The 18,662-nt window shown below is 40.9% G+C and overlaps 2 protein-coding genes and 1 long non-coding RNA gene across 5 annotated transcripts in view; 1 reads left to right on the forward strand and 2 right to left on the reverse strand.

Annotated features, from left to right (window-relative positions):
• The window catches only part of LOC117947450 (NUAK family SNF1-like kinase 1), a 13,931-nt gene extending 8,362 nt beyond the window's left edge, over positions 1-5,569 (reverse strand). For both annotated transcript variants that reach the window (XR_004657241.1, XM_034876389.1), the window contains exons 1-2: positions 4,950-5,569; positions 702-822 (exon numbers count right to left, since the gene is read on the reverse strand). Coding sequence is in view for 1 of the 2 variants with exons in the window: in XM_034876389.1 (XP_034732280.1) it covers positions 702-822; positions 4,950-5,279 (451 nt within the window). In the remaining variant the exon portion in view is untranslated. The remainder of the gene's footprint in view (positions 1-701; positions 823-4,949) is intronic.
• LOC117947501 overlaps positions 1-16,342 on the forward strand; it is a 21,172-nt gene extending 4,830 nt beyond the window's left edge. The window contains exons 2-3 of the long non-coding RNA XR_004657248.1: positions 7,141-7,146; positions 15,109-16,342. This is a non-coding gene — a long non-coding RNA (uncharacterized LOC117947501). The remainder of the gene's footprint in view (positions 1-7,140; positions 7,147-15,108) is intronic.
• On the reverse strand, positions 6,535-13,003 carry LOC117947459 (kelch repeat and BTB domain-containing protein 12-like). 2 transcript variants are annotated; one of them, XM_034876408.1, is made up of 10 exons: positions 12,846-13,003; positions 11,108-11,333; positions 10,803-10,984; positions 10,467-10,599; positions 9,436-9,669; positions 8,964-9,322; positions 8,604-8,877; positions 7,369-7,516; positions 7,082-7,279; positions 6,535-6,839 (listed from the first exon to the last, which is right to left on the reverse strand). In XM_034876408.1, the coding sequence occupies exons 2-10, from the start codon at positions 11,279-11,281 to the stop codon at positions 6,691-6,693; spliced, it is 1,851 nt and encodes a 616-aa protein (XP_034732299.1). In that variant the 5' UTR covers positions 11,282-11,333; positions 12,846-13,003; the 3' UTR covers positions 6,535-6,690. The 2 variants fall into 2 exon arrangements, with proteins under 2 accessions (XP_034732299.1, XP_034732300.1); XM_034876409.1 differs by lacking the exon at positions 12,846-13,003 and adding an exon at positions 11,946-12,382.
• Positions 16,343-18,662: the final 2,320 nt, after the last annotated feature.

Below are 18,662 nucleotides of genomic sequence, written 5' to 3' on the forward strand. Positions count from 1 at the left end.
TGATTTTTTGAAAATGGCTGCAATGAAACAAAGAGTGAAAAATTTAAAGGGGTCTGAATACTTTCCGTACCCACTGTAATATAATAACCTTCCCTATGGAACAATAACAGATGCTACTCTGAATTCTACATCAATTTAAACTAAGAAGGAAACAGAAATCGGACACACTGTTGGTCACATGTACGAGTTTCATGAGGTTAGATTCTAACTTCTTAATTAAATGAAGTTAGTGAGTTAGTGAGTATTTACAGTAGCAGATTGGTTTATGTGGGGCCAAATCAATATAAGCTATAGACTGTGTTGCTCATTATTTTTGGACATCAACGGAGGTCTATGACAGAGAAAAACGCTACATTAGGCTTTGGACAGACAAAACAGATGGGGTAAACTTATTTAATAAGGTCAATTCATTGTTGGTTTTGGTTTTCAAGTAGAATTTGTTCATAAGAAAAATATAAAATATTGGAAGCGTTATCTTTCATGGCCATCGTTGGACTCCTGAATAATGCAGTAAAGGGATATGACACCCACTTTGATTTCATAGCACCACAATTCTGCCATGCAAGTCATTAATTATAATATATCTGCATATAGTTTGCCTCATGTACAGTAACTTTCTTTGAAATATTCAGAGTTTAAAAATCAGTTTGGTAATGAGACCAAATAATAATTCACAATGACATTTGCGTTTTCAGACTGACCCTCGTAGAAGCGTATGATATTGGAGTGCCTGAGCGATGCAGTGATCTCAACCTCTCTCTGGATGTGAACTCTGTCCAGGGCGTCGGTGATGCGCTCTTTGCGCATCGACTTGATCGCCACCTGTGAAAGAAGAAACTGTATTGAGTCTGTGCAAACATGTCATGTGTACATGTAACACATATTTGGATCACACAATCTCCCATAGCAACAACACAGTAGTAGATTATCAGGGGACTGTTGTAACCCTGTTGATACTTTGCACAACTCTTGTTTTTTAAAGAAGATCTGCTGCCATCAAACACAGATTCCTCTTCCATTCATTCTGCTGAAAGCTCACCAACTTACCCAATTTACCCCTTCACCACCCTCTCAACAACTCAAGTCATAAAGTAGTGAACAAACATAAAATGTTAAACATAATGAATGGACAGTTCATGTATTACGTGCATAGACATGCATGGAATCAAAAAACATTCATACTGTAGATACACACACACACACACACACACACACACACACAAATAGAATCTGTGGGTATTAAAGGTGATTACGTGGGTTTTAAGGGCTGGATGTGTCTCCTGTGATCTGAGCACGCTCCGTGGCAGAAGGTTGACAGCTGCACTGTTCACACTCTGTTTCCTTAATCCCAGGCACTCACTGTTACCCCGATTACCCCGATACCCCGATATAACATCCAACCACTCAACACACATATGAGAGACAAAACATAAGCCCCTAAACCTCTTTGGATGAAGTAACGGTCACCAAAATGGCATCACACAAAGACAAAACAAAGGCGGACCAATAAACACACATCAGGGTGTAACATTTAGAAATATTATAATCTAAAAAAAGAAAGAAAAACATGTACTGTGCAGAGGAGGCTACAGGGCTACTTTGTGAGGTTGACATCTTAAAATAATCATACCCCTGTATAATTCTGTCAATTCTACAATGTCCCTATGGACAGGCTTCCACCCTCGTTCACAACTCCAGCACTCTCAGCTACTGGAAAAAAATGGCTACGAGACATTGGAACAATTCACACGCTCCAGTGCAATAGTTATGCAACACAACACAAACACACTCCAGGGAACTCTCCGGACTGACCTGACCTTCTATAACTGATATGACGCTATCCATTGAAGGAGAATATTCAAGTTTTAAGGTTTGTATCTTTTATACACCAGACTGATATGGCATCTGTGCCTGTCCAGGAGTACTGGGACAACAGATTAGGCCATACATATTCAGTGGTTGTGGAGCTACCAATGTGTACGCATGCATGCTCATGAATGTTTTCTGACCCAAATACCTGCTGGCTGGAAAAGCAACTTGAGGAAGAGAAATGGAGATAAGGCTGGGCGATATGGAGAAAATCAATAATCACAATATTTTTTACCAAATACCTTGATATCTATACCGCAATAATATTGTAGTGTTGACTATTGGTGCTTTTACAAAATATTTACACAATGTGATTTTTGATAATTAATCCTCAATATTGCGGATATAATGACTCCCGGTTACGATAGTCTGGTAGGTCCACAAAATGATATCACTTTAATGTAATGCAGCCTATAAAACCAGGAAAAGACAACACTTATGCAATATTAGGATATGACGATATCCAAAATCTAAGACGAAGATTAATCTAAGATTTAAATTAAGACTATGAAATAAACTGAGGGAGGGATGTAGGCAGGAGCTAACAGGACAGGTAAACAGAATAGATGACTTATGCCAAAGTATGTGGACTTAGGGCAAAAAAGATTGTATTTTATTGTCCATTTAAGCTCTGACTGACCCCCTGGACTGGGGCATTAAGGCCTGATCAGCAGAGCACAGAGAAGAGAGCCACCCACTGGGCCCAGGGCATTAAGCACTTTTAGAAGGGCACGTGTGTAGAGGAAGTGTGGTATGATCTTACCCTTGTGCGTACAAATGTTGTATGGCCTCTAGAGTATCCTTCTTATGAACAATATCTTAATGTTCATGCACATAATGTGCTGCATTTGAGATATCGGCCAAAAACGCCAAACTGTAACAAGATGCATGTAGAGAAACATTAGTAGCTATGTGTCTGAGTCATGCAGATGAAATCAGATATTCTTTTGCATTATTAGATAATGTGTGTAGTAGAGGAACATACCGTACATGTTGTAATGGTACAGCCAATACAGATGTGCAATATGTACAGAGAGATGCATGATGTTCTGCAAAGACATGCATTATAAGACCTCATATAAACCAGACAACGTGGAAAATGTATTATTTCTCTCCACTTCTTCTCTTTCATATGTATTATGGGGGCTTTAGTGCACTGGTTGTTTCTTCACAACAATGTTTCTTTAGTGCACAACATTGCAACCTGATTGATTTCAGGTGATTTGCTTGTGTCGTGATGGGGATTGAGGGTGACTTCCTGTCCTGTTAATCTCACAGACAAACTCATGGACAGACATGCACACAAGTGCACATTCCCAAGAGTCTGAGCATCCCCATGGATCCTTGTTGCATCTGTGAAAGATTAAAGAGCAGGATTATACAGGCTCCTTGCCAGATAGACCCTTGAGCTGACCGTCCAGCTACAAACACACAAACATGCATGCACGCACGCACGCACAACCCTTTGCCAAGACCATGAACCACAGTACTATGCTGTGTATATATAATGGGAGATAGGAAATGGACAACTACATAAGACAACTAGTGCCAGACAAACTGTTTCAGTATGTATTTCAGCTAGCATGGTTCGCTTTCCCATGAATACTTTTAAAGACAAACGGCTAGTTAAAGCAATTGTTTGACATTTTATGAAACACTTGTACTTCTCTTTCTTGCTAAAAGTGAGATGAGAAGATTGACACCACTTGAGCTAGTTACAAGTGAAAGTTAAAAGCTGAACATTTCTGGTGAAGTAACTTTTTATAAACATGTTATTGTTATCGTAATGGGGTTCAGCTTTTCACACAAGTCAGGCTGCTAGCCAATGTAAGGGACCTACAGTACAGATTAGTGTCCCTGCATAACCAAGACTTGATATTCATCATCCTTTCCTCCCATTTCATGCTGTACATTAGTCACTGCCTGCAGCAAGGTAGAACAACAACTCAGACATTTCACAGGAACAATCTCAACTCAGCTCTTTGCTGTAATTTCAAACCTAATGTCTGCTCCTTGCTCTAAAACTGTCTCCTTCTTTGCCCTCCTCAAACAACAGCCTCCTGGCCTTGTTTCCAAAAATAATGTCCGCACCAAAGAATCTTTGGTATGTGCTGGCTGCTGCCCCCCCCCCCCCTCCACACACAGGCATACACACATTATGTAACAATTATGTCAGTCTCATTTCCACAAACTGATTGCAGAAAAGATGCAGAAAAGATTATCCCTATTATAGTGCTAAAGAAACACAAGGGGAATTTGAGACTGACGGGGATCTGTCTCTGTGCTCAGATAACAGCAGAGTAAGGAATTAGGAATTAAAGCTTGAATGTATATATAAACCCACAATTATACAAACTGCTTTGGCTCCACATTCTGTCTTTACCTGGATATTTAGAATGTTCCTTTAAACGGAAACATATTATATCACTGTCTTTTGTCTGTCTGAGTATGTGCATTTTGTATGTGTGTCTGTGTGTGTGTGGTTGTGTACTGGTAAAGGTAATCAAACTCAAATTGGAGAGACCTATTGTAGTAATTATATCCCCTTGTTCAAGTGCTGAGTGAGTCAGACCAAAGGCATCTCAGCCTGGCAGCACAGGAATCAAGAACTGGGTTCAGCATTAGCCCATGAGAACACACACACACAAACACACACACACACACACACACACACACACACACACACACACACACACAGAGAATCCATGAGCTAAACTCCACCTCCAAATTAATATTTAATAACCAATGGGCATCATTCTAAGAGCTGCAACAAAGCTTGGTCTCTCACAAACACTCACACACACACGCACACACAGATTGCTGAATACCTCCTGCTGAAGACAAAAACATGAGCAGCATTTCACACATTACATTGTCTCTATAAAGCTTTTGGTTGGAGGTTAAGAGGTCAAAAATGTTAAGAAATAGGTTCCTGATAGTGTACATTTACCCTTCTTCATTTCATCATCATCATCAGTAACTACATTTATGCGTGTTAAATATTTAAGATTATATAAGCATATACATATTTTTTATACATTTTTTAAACTTTATTTTGCAACATGTTTGCTAAAACTCACCGTCTTTAGGCTTGCTCTTTCTACCGCCTTCTTCACCTTGCCATAGGTGCCTTTCCCCAGAGTCTCCATCACCTCGTAGCGGTGTTTCAAGTTGTGTTTGTGCTGGTGTTTCTTCACTTCCATCGGCGCTGTGGTAGTCGGAGCCGGGCAAACCACATCCGTGTCTGAGTTTCTCTGCCACTTATCCGCACTGCATGGACGGCGGCTGCCCGGCCTCGGGGACTCCTCACCGGCACGGTGGCCGCTGGATGTCGCGTTCCGCAGACAACCGAGCTCGGAGCGGTCGCTTGTGTTCATTGCGCCTCTGCTGTGTGCCTCACGTCTGCCCATCTTCTCTGCGCACTGTGCGCACCTGTCAGGAGCACCCGTTACTGGGACTGAATCCCCAAATCACTTTGAGCACCGAACCAAAGCAGCTAAAGCGCTTGTCAGTGACCATGCAGTTGCCCATGGAGAGCGTTATAAGAGCAACAAACTAGTCTAATGGCTAAATAACAGCACATTAACAACACCCATCCGATCCACTTGACTCACGGCAGTGCTGTTCCTCACTCACCCTTTCGAAAACACAGCAACAGGAGCGATGGGAACCACATGGTCCGGAGCAATGGGCGGGGCCTCCTCATTCCAAGGCCAGCTCTCACAGCAACATCCCGGCGCGTCACACACATTTGAGATAATTTTGGGTTTTCCGTGTACTCTTTATTTGAGCGGCTCAGCAGCCGGACAGAGGAGATGAAGGAATGTATGGAATGTCATGCGGGTCAGACACTCACCCTAAATCCACCACTTCAGTCAGAAATGAATGTGACGCATTGCCTTTCGGGAACTCCCAAAAAAAAAATATATAAAAAAAAAATTCTTGAGAAGACTTTGAGGACATTTTGAGGAAGCAGAGACTTTGAAGACTACCAGAAAAGGTAATGGTGGTTGGTCAAACCACACGATTAAATTCATTTGTTTTATTTAAAATCCAAACTTGACTCACATCAATTTATTACGCCACATATAACCTTATGAAAAGTGATTATAGGATTGCAGGATACAAAAGATAGATACAAAACAAAAACTGTACAGTTACAATTTAGTTCTTGTTCGTAACTGAACTTGCTTGCTTTAGAATGTCATTATTAAAGTCATTATTAAATGGTTAATGACCCAGATATACTCTCTATCCAGCATTTCTTCTTAAATATTTGATATGACTTAAAGGAGAAAGCAAGCTAATTTAAAAGATTTTAATCTGCCATTTGCTTACATTAAAGAAATAGTTTGAAATTTTGGGGAATTTGCCTAATCGTGTCCTTACTAAGGGTTAGATGAGAAGATTAATACCACTCTCTACGTGGTGATTGATAACATTCTCCTCATCTGAAACTCTAAGAAGAAAAAAGTAGAAAATGTTCATATGAATAGTTTTTGTAAAGGTCATATGGGTCTTTCACAAAGAAACTAACCCAATTTTGATATTAAGTTTTATGAGGATCTGCTGATGGTTAAAAACATTGTACACATAAAAAGCCAATATTTTATAGATATTTTACACCTCAATTTAAAAGAACACAGAGTATTGCTACATTTTTTGGGGAAGTTATCCAGATTTGACATTCTTCTTGACCTTGCTGTTGATGCATGTGAAGTCCAGGAGTCATGCCAGGTTTTAGTAGGTTAAGAGGACAGAAGCTCATTTCCCACACTTTCTGTCTCCAAGCATTTTAACTCGAAATCAGGAGGAGCTGTATTAGGATGTGAAGAGGTCTCGAGGATTGAGGTTAGCCACCAGACAGACGTCATAGCTGTCATGCACGGCTGCTCTTCTTTCCACCACCGTCCACACATTGTCTGCAGGGTCCATTTGCAAAATCTCCTTGGTGATGACTTCATGACGGCCTGCAGACAAGAGAGAAAGTATGTAAGTTGTGGCTGGCCAAAATCTAATTTCCAAAGATACTGCCTCATCAGTTTGCTGGAATTCCCTAACTCTGATGCAGACCCAGAGTATGTCTTGTTTTTGTGCAAAGGCCAAATTACCATGAAGTTGAACTTATTAAGGAGAACTACTAAGAATTAAGAGAAAAGGCCACACAAAACAAGCTGTTAAAAAAGAGTTTGAGAGACATTAACCAACTGACCAGCCCCCTTGTAGTATCCACAGAGGTAGAGCTTGCCCTCCACTGCTCCTATATTGGAGGCGTTGGTTCGGAGCGTGAGTAAAGAAGTGGGCAGCGTCGGCCCCGGTCTCCAGGTGTCTGTGTCTGGGTTATAGATCTCCACAGAGCTTAGAGAGCGACGTGATTGTCCATGATCCTCTCCATCACAACCTATACCACCTTTGAAGAACACACACACACATTCTGGCTCCATTTTCTTTTCATATAGAAAAAATACTCAGGACCACAGTACTGTCTAGTAGTCTGACCTATTACGTAGATGTCTCCATTGAGGACAGCTGTGCCGCAGCAGTACCTGGAGTACTTCATCCTGGCACGCTCAGTCCACCTATCCTTGCTGGGGTCAAACTGAAACACACGGTTACTCAGCTTGTCAGGCTCATCATCTGGCTGGTGCTAAGGCAGGAGAATAGAGAGTTGGACCGAAAGAGGAAGAAAAAAAATTGTAATTTAGTTGAGAAATGAGAAGCAGCTGAGGGGAAACAGAGAAGGACTTAGAAGGCAACCATTAGACTCAATCATCAAGCATAAAAAATAACAGCTATAACAGCTATAGTATATCATGTGAATGTGTGGAGCTCAACCTGGGCTGACATTAGATTCCCAGCCTGAAATATTATCGCGGTCCTGCCTTGCATTGGGCGCCAATGTCTTTTCAAATCTGCACAAAGTGGATTTAAAGCACCTGAAAAGTATTTTTCCAAAACATTAAATATATAAATGTGAAACAATTAATGGTAAAGTTCAATAAAAACACAATTAGTTATTTATTGAGTTATTAATAACTCAACTAATCTGTTTAATAACGATTGTGTGGGTGTTTAAATGTGAGGGACAGAGCTGGCAACATGAGCAAACAATTCACATTTTGAGTCAAATATTGCTTACACTAATCCTGATTAGTGCACCGAAATAAATGACATACAACTATTCCTAATAGAAAATGGTGTATCCTAATATATTATGGTGTGTTACTGTCCTGACCCCATCTTAATAATATTACTTTTCAAGGCCTTTAAATAATCACGCCTTTTACCTGAGGGGAAAGTCTGTTTTTGGTTGCCAACAGGCTAACCTTAACCCGACAGTAGACCAGTGTTCTCTCAACACCCTTCAACACACCTATCACCATTCACCACTGCACTAATGCAACCTGCACAATTGGTTTATTTACATTTACATGTGGCATACATTTTAACATTGTAGCATATTATTTAAGCAGTTGCACATTTTTGTTTCCCCTTCCTGTGTTCTTCTTACTTTATTCATATTATTATTTCATGTATATTGTATGTATGTTTATTTTTCCTAGTATTTCATTTATATTTATATTCTGTGCTTTGTGACTGATTTTGCTGCTGTAACACCGGAATTTCCCATTTTTCTTGGGATCAATGAACATCTATCTATCTATCTATCTATCTATCTATCTACTGCCGAGTTAATACTGACATGCAAAGTATTTTATGACAGGTCTGTGTACCTGTGGTGTCCAGCCCCCCAGCACATAGAGATACTTCTTCAGGCTGATGGTGCAGTGGCAGGCTAAGGGGAGAGGCAGAGGGGCGAAGCTGAGCCAGCTGCCTCCTCTCTTCAGCGACCATCTCTCCACACTGTCTGTGATAATGTAGCGATTACGCAATTTCATCTGACCTCCTATCATATACAGAGCATTACCCAGCAGCCCTAAAGCATACATTTCCCTGTATACTGTGGAGCAGAGCTCCACCCAGCTGTTCTCTTCCGAATTATCGTACCTGCAACACAAACAGGCAGTTTAGATCTGGTTTTGAATGCAGTTGCATTCAAACAGATTGAATTTCACATATGTGAGCACACACACCTGTAGATATCCACCCTCTTCATTCTGTGTTGGTCTTCTGCCTCTATAGCCACCACTATGTTGTTGTCTTGGGTCACTACCCCAGCTGTGATCTGCCCAATACCTCCACAGCCCCTCAGTGGAGATGGGATGTAGTAAGTCCTTCTACCGTGGGGGGCAAAGCAAAAACTTAGGTCAGCAAGTCCTCCAAGATGGGCAGGCACCCCCTCCTTGTTCACCCCACCCAAGCAGAGCAGCAGGTCGGTGGTCTCCATCCCATAACGAAGGGCCGGACGAGGTGGAGCTGACTTCTCACAGAGACCTGAGGTCTGGAGAGCAGCATCAATCATTCCAAAGCACTCAGCATCCCTTAGTAGTACCTGGAATAAAATGTACAGGCATGGTAGTCTGACAATCTAGTATTAATTTGATAAATGCGGATAAGGATACCTGACTGTTATTATTTGTCCCTTCCTTAACTTTCCTATCTCACCGGGTTTCTCCTCCTGGCTTTACGGAGGAATCCAGGGTCTACAAGTTCCAGCCGGACACACCTAAGTAACTTTACAGCCTGGGCTTCGCTTTGGGAGTCTCCCTTTCGCCTCTCCACCCAACGCAGCACCAGCTCCAGCACAACCTCTTCCTGTGATATGTTGAGGTCATCTGAACCCAGCAGATCCCCAAGACTTTGTGCATCCAGCTCCAGCACTTCTTCTTCCTCGCAAGCCTAGAGACAGCAGCACAATGCAATACAGGGGGAGTAACCAATGGTAATGACAGTATGCGGTGGGTGGCAGAAAAGAATGATTTTGGTTTATGTTTTGTTTGGTTGGTTTCTACTTTTCACCACTTTAGGTTTTCTGTCAATTTGACAAAGAGGTAACTGCACTCAGGTGTTGCATGAATGGAGAAGCAAACTGTTTTGTAGACGTGTGGTAGATGCATGTTGCATTTTTATTTACGACCGGATAGAAGTAGGCTATAATGGGAACAAAGTGGTTGCATTTATTTTGATTACAAATGTCGAGAATTAAATTGTGTTGTTATTAGAAACACAGTTTATTTTGGTTATTTACTAGTCACATTTAAAACAAATCAACTTTGCAACCGTGGTAGCACTCTATTGAATAGCAAAGCCAATGCAATATGTTGTAATTCCCAAAATGCCTCAACAACTCAACATTGTGCAGAAAAGGTAAGTGATTTCTGCCACCTAGTGGCAGCATTAAAGTAGCCGAAAAACAAGTCAGAGAATGTGAGAAGCAGAATGTTTTGCAGCCTATGTGTGAGAGCATCATAAAACAGCTGTATCGTAGAGCAACAGATTTTTTCCTTAGCCTTAAAAACCAGTTGATCCTATGTGGCCTGTATAGAAATATTAAACAGCATTTATGTTCGTAAATTAAAATCGGCCCATACCATTTCCAGGTCCAGTAACAGATTTGATCTTGGAGCCAGGAATATTTATGTTTTAGGCTCTATTTTAGGGAATATATATGAATCTACCAGAAATGACAGCCACACCTGTGCAAAGTGTTGGCAGAGGTATCTCAAGGCACAGTCAGCCAGACTTGTAGCCCCTAGGTCTCTGGCCCAGTGGTACAGGCCGACACAGTTGGAAGGGTCCATATGAGCCTCCATGTGCCTTTGACACAATCTGAAGCAGAAGGTTGTGATGGTAACAGAATATTATCAGTACTTCTTCAATTACACTTGAGTTCACTGTCCTTGTTACTACCTGCACACCGTACCTACTATGCTTTCCAGATATTCCAGGTAGACTAAAATCACCTTGATGCCCCTAACGTTTTCAATGTTATTTTATTGAAATATTGATTGCTTCCCAGTCTCTTTTCCCACCTGAAGGCTCCATCTACATGGAGCAGGAAGGCAGCAGCAGCCACTCCCTGAATGTTGCTACTGCAAAGGGGGAGTTCAGCTCTGTACATGTAGTCCAGTAGCAGCTCCAGGCTCTCAGCAGGTGTGTCTTCTAGAGACACCTCTCTTTCCTGGGTCTCCTTCAGGCCACATGTAAACATGGCCTGAACACAAAGATTTACAATGAAAAGTCTTGTAGTAATGTAAACATATTTGCAAAGTTTTACAAAACACAGGTTGCATCATCTTGTATTTTTCAAAACAATAACTGTGCATGGCATCTGTACCTGGAAGTACGGGCTGCAAGCAGACAGCACCACCTTGTGGCAAGCATAGGGGGTCCCCTCTGCCAGCAGCACCACATCAGTGAGCTCCTCAGCTGCCCTCATCCTCTCTAGCTGCCTCAGCAGAAGTAAGCCATGCTCTGCCTGAGCAGATGAGTCTAGCACTGGATCATCCATGGACTCTCTTTCTGGATATCTGTAGTACTTTTGTAAGCATACAGATGAACACCTTGTGGCAGAGAAGCACCAAGCACAGAAAGAGAGAAAAGGAGGGGAGAGTTTGGTTCACACACTTTTAGTGCACCTGTATTAACAGAAATTGGTACTTTAGGGTTTGGAAACCTTCCAGTGGGTAAAAACATGAGATTATTATTGTGTTAGGAAACAAGGGTAAGGCAAAGTTACGTATTTTGCATTGTGTGACTTTAAGATTTTAGACTTTTCTCTGATATTTGCTTTGTTTGTGAAATATTGGACTATTTGATCTTTCAAACTGACATTTAAGTTAAGCCATATGAGGAGTTTAGAGGGGAAATCTCACATGCCAAAAAACTTTGTAAAGTTTACTTACTTTTTATTTTTATGCTGAGGTTTGTAATGTGACCATTTAAAAAAAAACTAAATTCATAGTAAACTGACCAAGGGGGTAAGCAAAAGCGTAACTCCTGTGGGGAGATTCTTAGGGTAACAAGCCATCACCTGCCGTTAGCATTCCATTGACTCACATTAATTTTGGCAGCAGTTTTACAGCGAATAACTTTACATCTGAAGCGTTTAAAGACTCTATTTGTCCTTTATTTCTTTCTAAAGAAACACAACAATGTATGAAAGGCTCTATTACCTTGTATCTCACGTCATTAATCCGTAGAAGCCGTTTTTGTAATAATAGGCTAAATATGTGTCATTGCCATAGATAGACTGTCATGACCATAGGAGATTTTGCCAGATGAGTGTATTTTCCGTTTCCTTCAGCTTTTTTTGCGTTGGAATTTTAAATGTAGTGGATTTATAAGGACTATTGTTAACTGCTCCTCAGATCTCTGCAGGGTCCATTTAGACAGCTAACTAGACTATCTGTCCAATCTAAGTTTTCTCTCGCATGACTGTTTTACAGAAGCTCTGTGCGGAGTCTAGCGTTTCCCATGACAATTGTGATTGGTTTAAAGAAATGCCATTAAACCAGAGCACGTTTTACTCCCATTCCCCAAATGCTATGTGGAATAGCCAGACCCTCCTTCAGTGCGCTTTGGAGGAAGGTCTGGCAAAGTGAGACTAATGTACAGTTAATTGTAGGCACCCTTGTTTTCAGTTTTTTCCTTTTTCTTCAAATGAGCTAACAAATGTATGTACATATCCCATTGTGTGGTATTTTGCTCTTGTAAGTTTACTGCTACTGATCACTGTGGTCACTACATTATAAATACAAAACGCTAGGGCCATCAGAAGAGAGCCTCTCAGATGGTGTTTGGTTGCAGGGGTACTACGTACTGAAGAGACTTGCTATGACAAGTAGGCAGAGGCTTTTCTCCTCCATGTTGACCAGTATCTTTAACTGGTTCCGCCCATTAGCAGCTGGCCCACCAACTGACACACTTACATAGAAGACACTGTCAGTGGGTGTGCTAAACATTAACAGGTCAACTCACTGCAGGCCGACATGCACAGACAGTCAGTTCAGAGTGTAAGCAGTAGCATGTTAGCATTACATCAGCTGAGCACATGCAGAACACAGCTGTCATACCAGTGGTGTCTTGAGGCTATCCAGACCCAGAAATTATACGTTTCTGAATTAAGATAATGTCAGCTTTGATTTCTTAAAGTACTCTTCACAGAATGTTGTATATTTGCTGGCTGGCAGGTCTGTCTTGTGTTCTGTGCTGGTTGCTTCCTTTGAGTATGTTAGGGCAGTAGCACGCAAAAGGTTTAAAATAGACCAGCAAGGGGCAATCTTTAGCACACCATGAAAGCCCCCGAACATAAATCTTTAAAATAGACCAGTGAGTGCTACTGGTGCTGTTCTAGTTTCTTTTCTTTTTTTTGTGTGGATTCCATCTGGGATCTGCAAGAATGAAGGCCTAACATTTACAGGTTGTTGACCTGTTGGAAAAGTAACTGATTAAATGATATTATGCATTGTTACCTTTGATAAACACAACCATTACCATTTAGAGTGCATTCCATGCACACAAATCCCTTCTTGGAATCATTTGTACTTTATCTGGTAATTATTCTGTATTATATGCTTGACAGCAGATTCTATGGGGGTTTAACAGTCGTTAATACCGATTGTGGGTCAGCAACTTTTAGCAACAATTTGCTACACTAAGAAATAACTGCAGCAAGCCTTTACTGGTACATTTTATGGGGTGTCTTTGGAAAAGTGATGAAGAACACAACTGAAGAAATACAGTCAAACATTAACATAAATGTAGACAGACAAAGATTATGATTGTCATTTTATAGACTGATGCAGGTCCAACAGGTCGCAGAGATAGGAGGTGTGTCTGCTTTGTGGACAGGTTATTGGACTGGCTTAAAATCTCCCTGCAAGTTTATGTCAGGATAATTGTTTTCTAACAATATTTCCAGTTTAGCATACTATTTTACACACTATGAGCAAACCAAGGTGGTCCTTGCAGGCCATAGGCAATGCAGATTAACCAGTAACACTTGGTCTGTGTATATATGAACTTGCCTCAACATGTGAAACATACTACATCTGTCAGGGTCATGCTGTCACTCTGCAAGCCCTGATTCCAGCTCTTTGTCAGGATCTCTGGGCAACCGGGCCAATGATGACCTTTAATGTCTTTAAATTGAATGTGGCTGGTTCAAGCATCCAAGTATAATTTTTTCTTTATTAGTAAAGCTTTTTCTTTATTTTACAACTTTTAGATTGCATGTCTGTAATACACTTGAAAGGGGAGAGAGAGGGGAAACCACATGCAGCAAAGGGCTGCAGGTTGGAACCCAGCCCATGACGGCCACGGCAAGGACCGAGGCTCTGCACATGGGGCACATGCCCCACAAGGTAAGCTATGCAGGCGCCCCAATCCGGCGTAGCTTTTAAGGCAATGTTGGTCCAGAATCTCAAAATGTACTCATAGTCCCAGAGGATGAATTATAATAACTTTGGTCCCTTGACTTTACCTCTACCATCACCATGATTTTGATATTTGTGGTTTTAGGTTAAATATCTTAATCTCTATCTTGCAATATCTTACATATTTGCTACGCAGATGATGTTTTGATGACATTAATGAACTTTCAGACACTGTCGCATCATACACAAGGGTGGTCACCACACATAAGTGTGGTCCCCACACATAAGGGTGGTCACCCCAGCAGGTAATCAACATAAACGGTGCAGATAGTGCTGACGTGGCTAATGTCTTTAATTCTTTCGTTTCTCGTCTCTGAAAATCTGTGAAAAGGTATTTCTGCATGCAAAAGTCACCGGATGACACTAGCTGATCTCTTAATTAGCTTTGTATCATCACATCATTATTACATGTCAACTAGATGACGCTTTTATCCAAAGCAACTTCCAATTAAGTGCGGCAAGCAGGTTGGCTGATGCAGAGTGGAATAGGGTTTGAGAATGTTGGATCTGTTTATGGCCCTGTATGCAAGGACTAGTGTTGTGAAGCGGATATGTTCAGCAATTGATAACCAGTAAAGAGAGCGGAGGAGCGGTGTAGTGTGAGAGAACTTGAGGAGGTTGAAGGCAAGTCGAGCTGCCGTGTTCAGAATGAGCTGCTGGGGCCGAATTGCAAATGCAGGCAGGCCAATCAGGAAGGAGTTGCAGTAGTCTAGACGTAACATGACTGGAGCCTTAACCAGAACCTGAGCTGCATTCTGCGTTAGAAGGGGACGCATCCTTCTGATGTTATGCATCATGTATCTACAAGATCGGGTAGTTGCAGCAATGTTGGCAGTGAAGGAGAATTGATTGAAGTGTCACACCTAGGTTTCTAGCAGTCTGGGTGGGGACTGCAACAAAGTCAATTGTTATAGTCAGGTCCTGGGTAGGAGAGCCCTTCACTGGAAGGAAAAGGAGTTCAGTCTTGTCAATGTTGAGGTTCAGAAGGTGTGTGGATATCCAAGAAGTAATGTCACGCCAAGAGACATGCTGCTACTTGATTTTTAGACTCAGATAGATAATTAGTTGGGTGTCATCTGCTTAGCTGTGATAAGAAAAGCTGTGCGAGTAAATGACAGCCCCGAGAGAGTTGGTGTACGTAAAAAAGAGGAGTGAACCCAGGACTGATCCCGGAGGAACCCCAGTTTTGACTTGGAAAGGTTCCGAGATAGATCCTCTCCAAGTTCACTAGTAGGTTCAGTCTGCCAGGTAAGATGTGAGCAAAGAGAGCACAGAGCCTGAGACACCCAGATTCTGGAGTGTCAAAATAAGGATCTGGTCGTTTACTGTGTCGAAGGCAGCTGAAAGGTCCAGAAGAATGACAATGGAAGCAAGAGAGGTTGCTCTTGCAATGTGAAGCTGCTCAGTGACAGAAAGGAGGAATGTTTCTGTTGAGTGGCCAGCCTTGAAGCCAGACTAGTGGGGATCAAGAAGGTTTTTCGGGTGGAGATGAGTAGAGAGTTGATTGTAAATGGCACGCTCAAGAGTTTTGGATAGAAATGGAAGAAGGGAGACGGGTGTGTAGTTATTTACCTCAGTCGAGTCGAGTTTTGGTTTTTTGAGCAGTGGAGTCACTCTTGCCTCTTTAATGGCGTTGCAAAACAGCCAGTTGACAAGGAGATGTTGATGAGATGGGTGAGGAAAGGAAGAACTAGAGCAATAGACTGGAGAAGGTGAGAAGGGATACGATCAAGGGGAAGGTGGTTGGACAAGCGCAGGTAATCAAAGTAAGAATTTGAGTTGGAGATAGAGGGTTGAAAGAGGAAAGAGTACTGTATGTGATGGATGTAAAGTTGATATCAGGAGTGTATCAACTCATTTGGCAATGGCTTGAATGTAACGGACATTCATTAAAATAAAAATGTTACGCACTAAAGCTTTAACTTAAGATGCTTATTTTAGACGACATGACTCCAGAAAATATCATTTGTTTACTAATGATTTTTAGTAATGACTACTAATTTAAACTTGATTTGTCTACTGCATCGACTTACCGCTCTGTGTTAAAACAACTTGACCTGTTAAGTTTCACCTTGTGTAAAAACGTAGATGGTTTAGGGTAACAGGTTTCCACACAAGTTTCTAGTAAAGTCAACAAATTGCTAAATTTTCTTCAGCTTTTAATAAGATGCAGCGTCATATTTTAATTGCCTCTTACTTTAACTTACCTGATCAGATCTTATTGTTGTTTTTAAACTTTATAACAAGACAAAGTTCAGGAAGTGTTTTGAATGGTCACAGGTCAAACATTATCACAGGCTCACCCCAGGGCTGTTAACTCCCCCCCTTATTCAGAGACAGTTGTAGGACTTCTCAAGAGGGCAGCTGCCTTGTGAAATTTTCTGAATAAGACACAACTGTTTTGCCCTGTTGTGTCTTATTCAGGGAGCAGAATTGGGGTATGGCTGCTCCCCGTCAGAATTTGTACAATGGTGTGATGGCAACTACCTGGACCTCAATGTGGCAAAAAGTGAAGCATAAATTATTGATTTGTTTTCATCAAAGAAGTGCCTTGAGCCTCACGCCAGCACCATGGTGGAAATGTTGAAATCGTTGACTCATATAAATACCTGGGAATCATATTTGATGTTAGCATATGTGTTTGTGAAAATACAGTGTCTCCCCCCCCCCATGTAAAACCAATATTTGATTACATAATTTATTCTGCCATTAGGCTCTTAAATGCTGCTCACAAGGAACTTGTTTTGGTTGAACGTGTGTACATTCAAAAGTTGTTTTAGTCATGCAACAGAAAACTCAGGTTGAACTCAGATAGTCTAGCTAGCGGTCTGGATTTACCCTGCAGAGATCTGAGAAAAGGTTAACCATAGTCCTCATAACTCAACCAGAGTTTAAAATACCAACACAATGGAGGCCACACAGATATCTGGGCTTAATGAGTTAAATCTAGCCGATTTTCCGGCAGCAACGGAGCAATCCCCGAAGTGGAACTTCAATGATATAGACTACCCATTTGTTGATTGCGATGATTATTAATCTTGTCCTTTTGGTTTTTATGTGACTGGTTGACTGCAAATTGTAATTTAAAATTAAATTGTTTGAATTGATTTGAAAAAAGAAGCCCAAAAGTGCAGTCCTGTAAATTCAGATATTTGTGTGTTAGGACAATAAACATAACATACACAAAAATATCATATTTTCTATTGTTTCAGGCCAGTTAATATACTTATTGTAACAATAACCAATAAACAACCAGCTACAAAAGGCAAATGATACGCTTCCCACAACCTTGGTCAGCTGTAACACTTTGACATCACACGCTGTAATTGAGAATGAATGATTGCAAACTAGCCATACTTAGCAAACAAGCAGACAAGTCCAAAAACCTTTTTACTTTTGTGTGGTAGCAGCATTAATACAAACATGACCAAATTAACTGAAAAGGGAGGCCAAATACTGACAATTCCAGGATCATTGATCATCAGTCTTCTAACAATGTTGCATTGATACATTGTACTGAATAACATAAAATTTGTACATATCAAACTAACCTATCAAATGTTTTTTGATCCAAAAGACATGAACAACTACAACATGAGTTTTTAATGAAATTTGTGTAACCTCATACTTATTCTTGGGTCTGATGCATTTAAACACATATAAATAATCTGGTGTCTGTCATTTAATCAGTTATAGTCCTATGGCAATTTGCATGCTTAGCTCTAAGTGACTTGAGTAAAACAAGTTCTGTCTGAACTTAAAAATGTATGAAATTGTGAGTGGAGGTTGGAGAATGTTCTTGCAGTTCACGCTTTGTTTTCCTTTTAGCTGTGCTTGGTCATCAAACAGTCCCAAGTTTTAACAGCACATTTACAAGGTGTGACAGTGACCAGGGTTAATATGTGCAAGAATGTTTCCTGTTGTGTTTAACACTTATCCATTACTGCATGCAATTTCAGTTACTTTTCGTTAAACGTTAATTTCACATAAAAACCAGGAGAGGCTCAGAAAAAGTATAATTTTAAGCACAAAGAAAAGACATTATGAACAGAATTGCTAAAGGAGTGAAGCATGTAACTTCAGTTTTGCTTTTGTAATATTAAGAAACAGGGTATACCACCAGCTGCTCCAAGACTAAAATAAAAGACAGCTACACATCTTTATCTTCCACTATCATGGATGTTTTTCTTCTAAAGCACTTAGTAAGTGGACTGTATTTATATAGCACGTTAATAGTCTTAACAACTAGCACTTTTACATAGTACAGCCATTGAACAGCCATTCACCATTCACATTGTGGCCAAGGCTACCATACAATGTTTCATCTGCTCATCAGATAAACAGTCACACATTTACAATGTCTTGCCCAAGGACACTTCAACATGGAAAACCAAACCACCAGCCTTCCGATTGGTAGGCGACCACTCTACCATCTGAGCAACAGCTGCCACAGTA

The sequence above is a fragment of the Etheostoma cragini genome, chromosome 7, assembly GCF_013103735.1.
Source record: "Etheostoma cragini isolate CJK2018 chromosome 7, CSU_Ecrag_1.0, whole genome shotgun sequence".
In the NCBI taxonomy this organism is placed as follows: Eukaryota; Metazoa; Chordata; class Actinopteri; order Perciformes; family Percidae; genus Etheostoma; species Etheostoma cragini.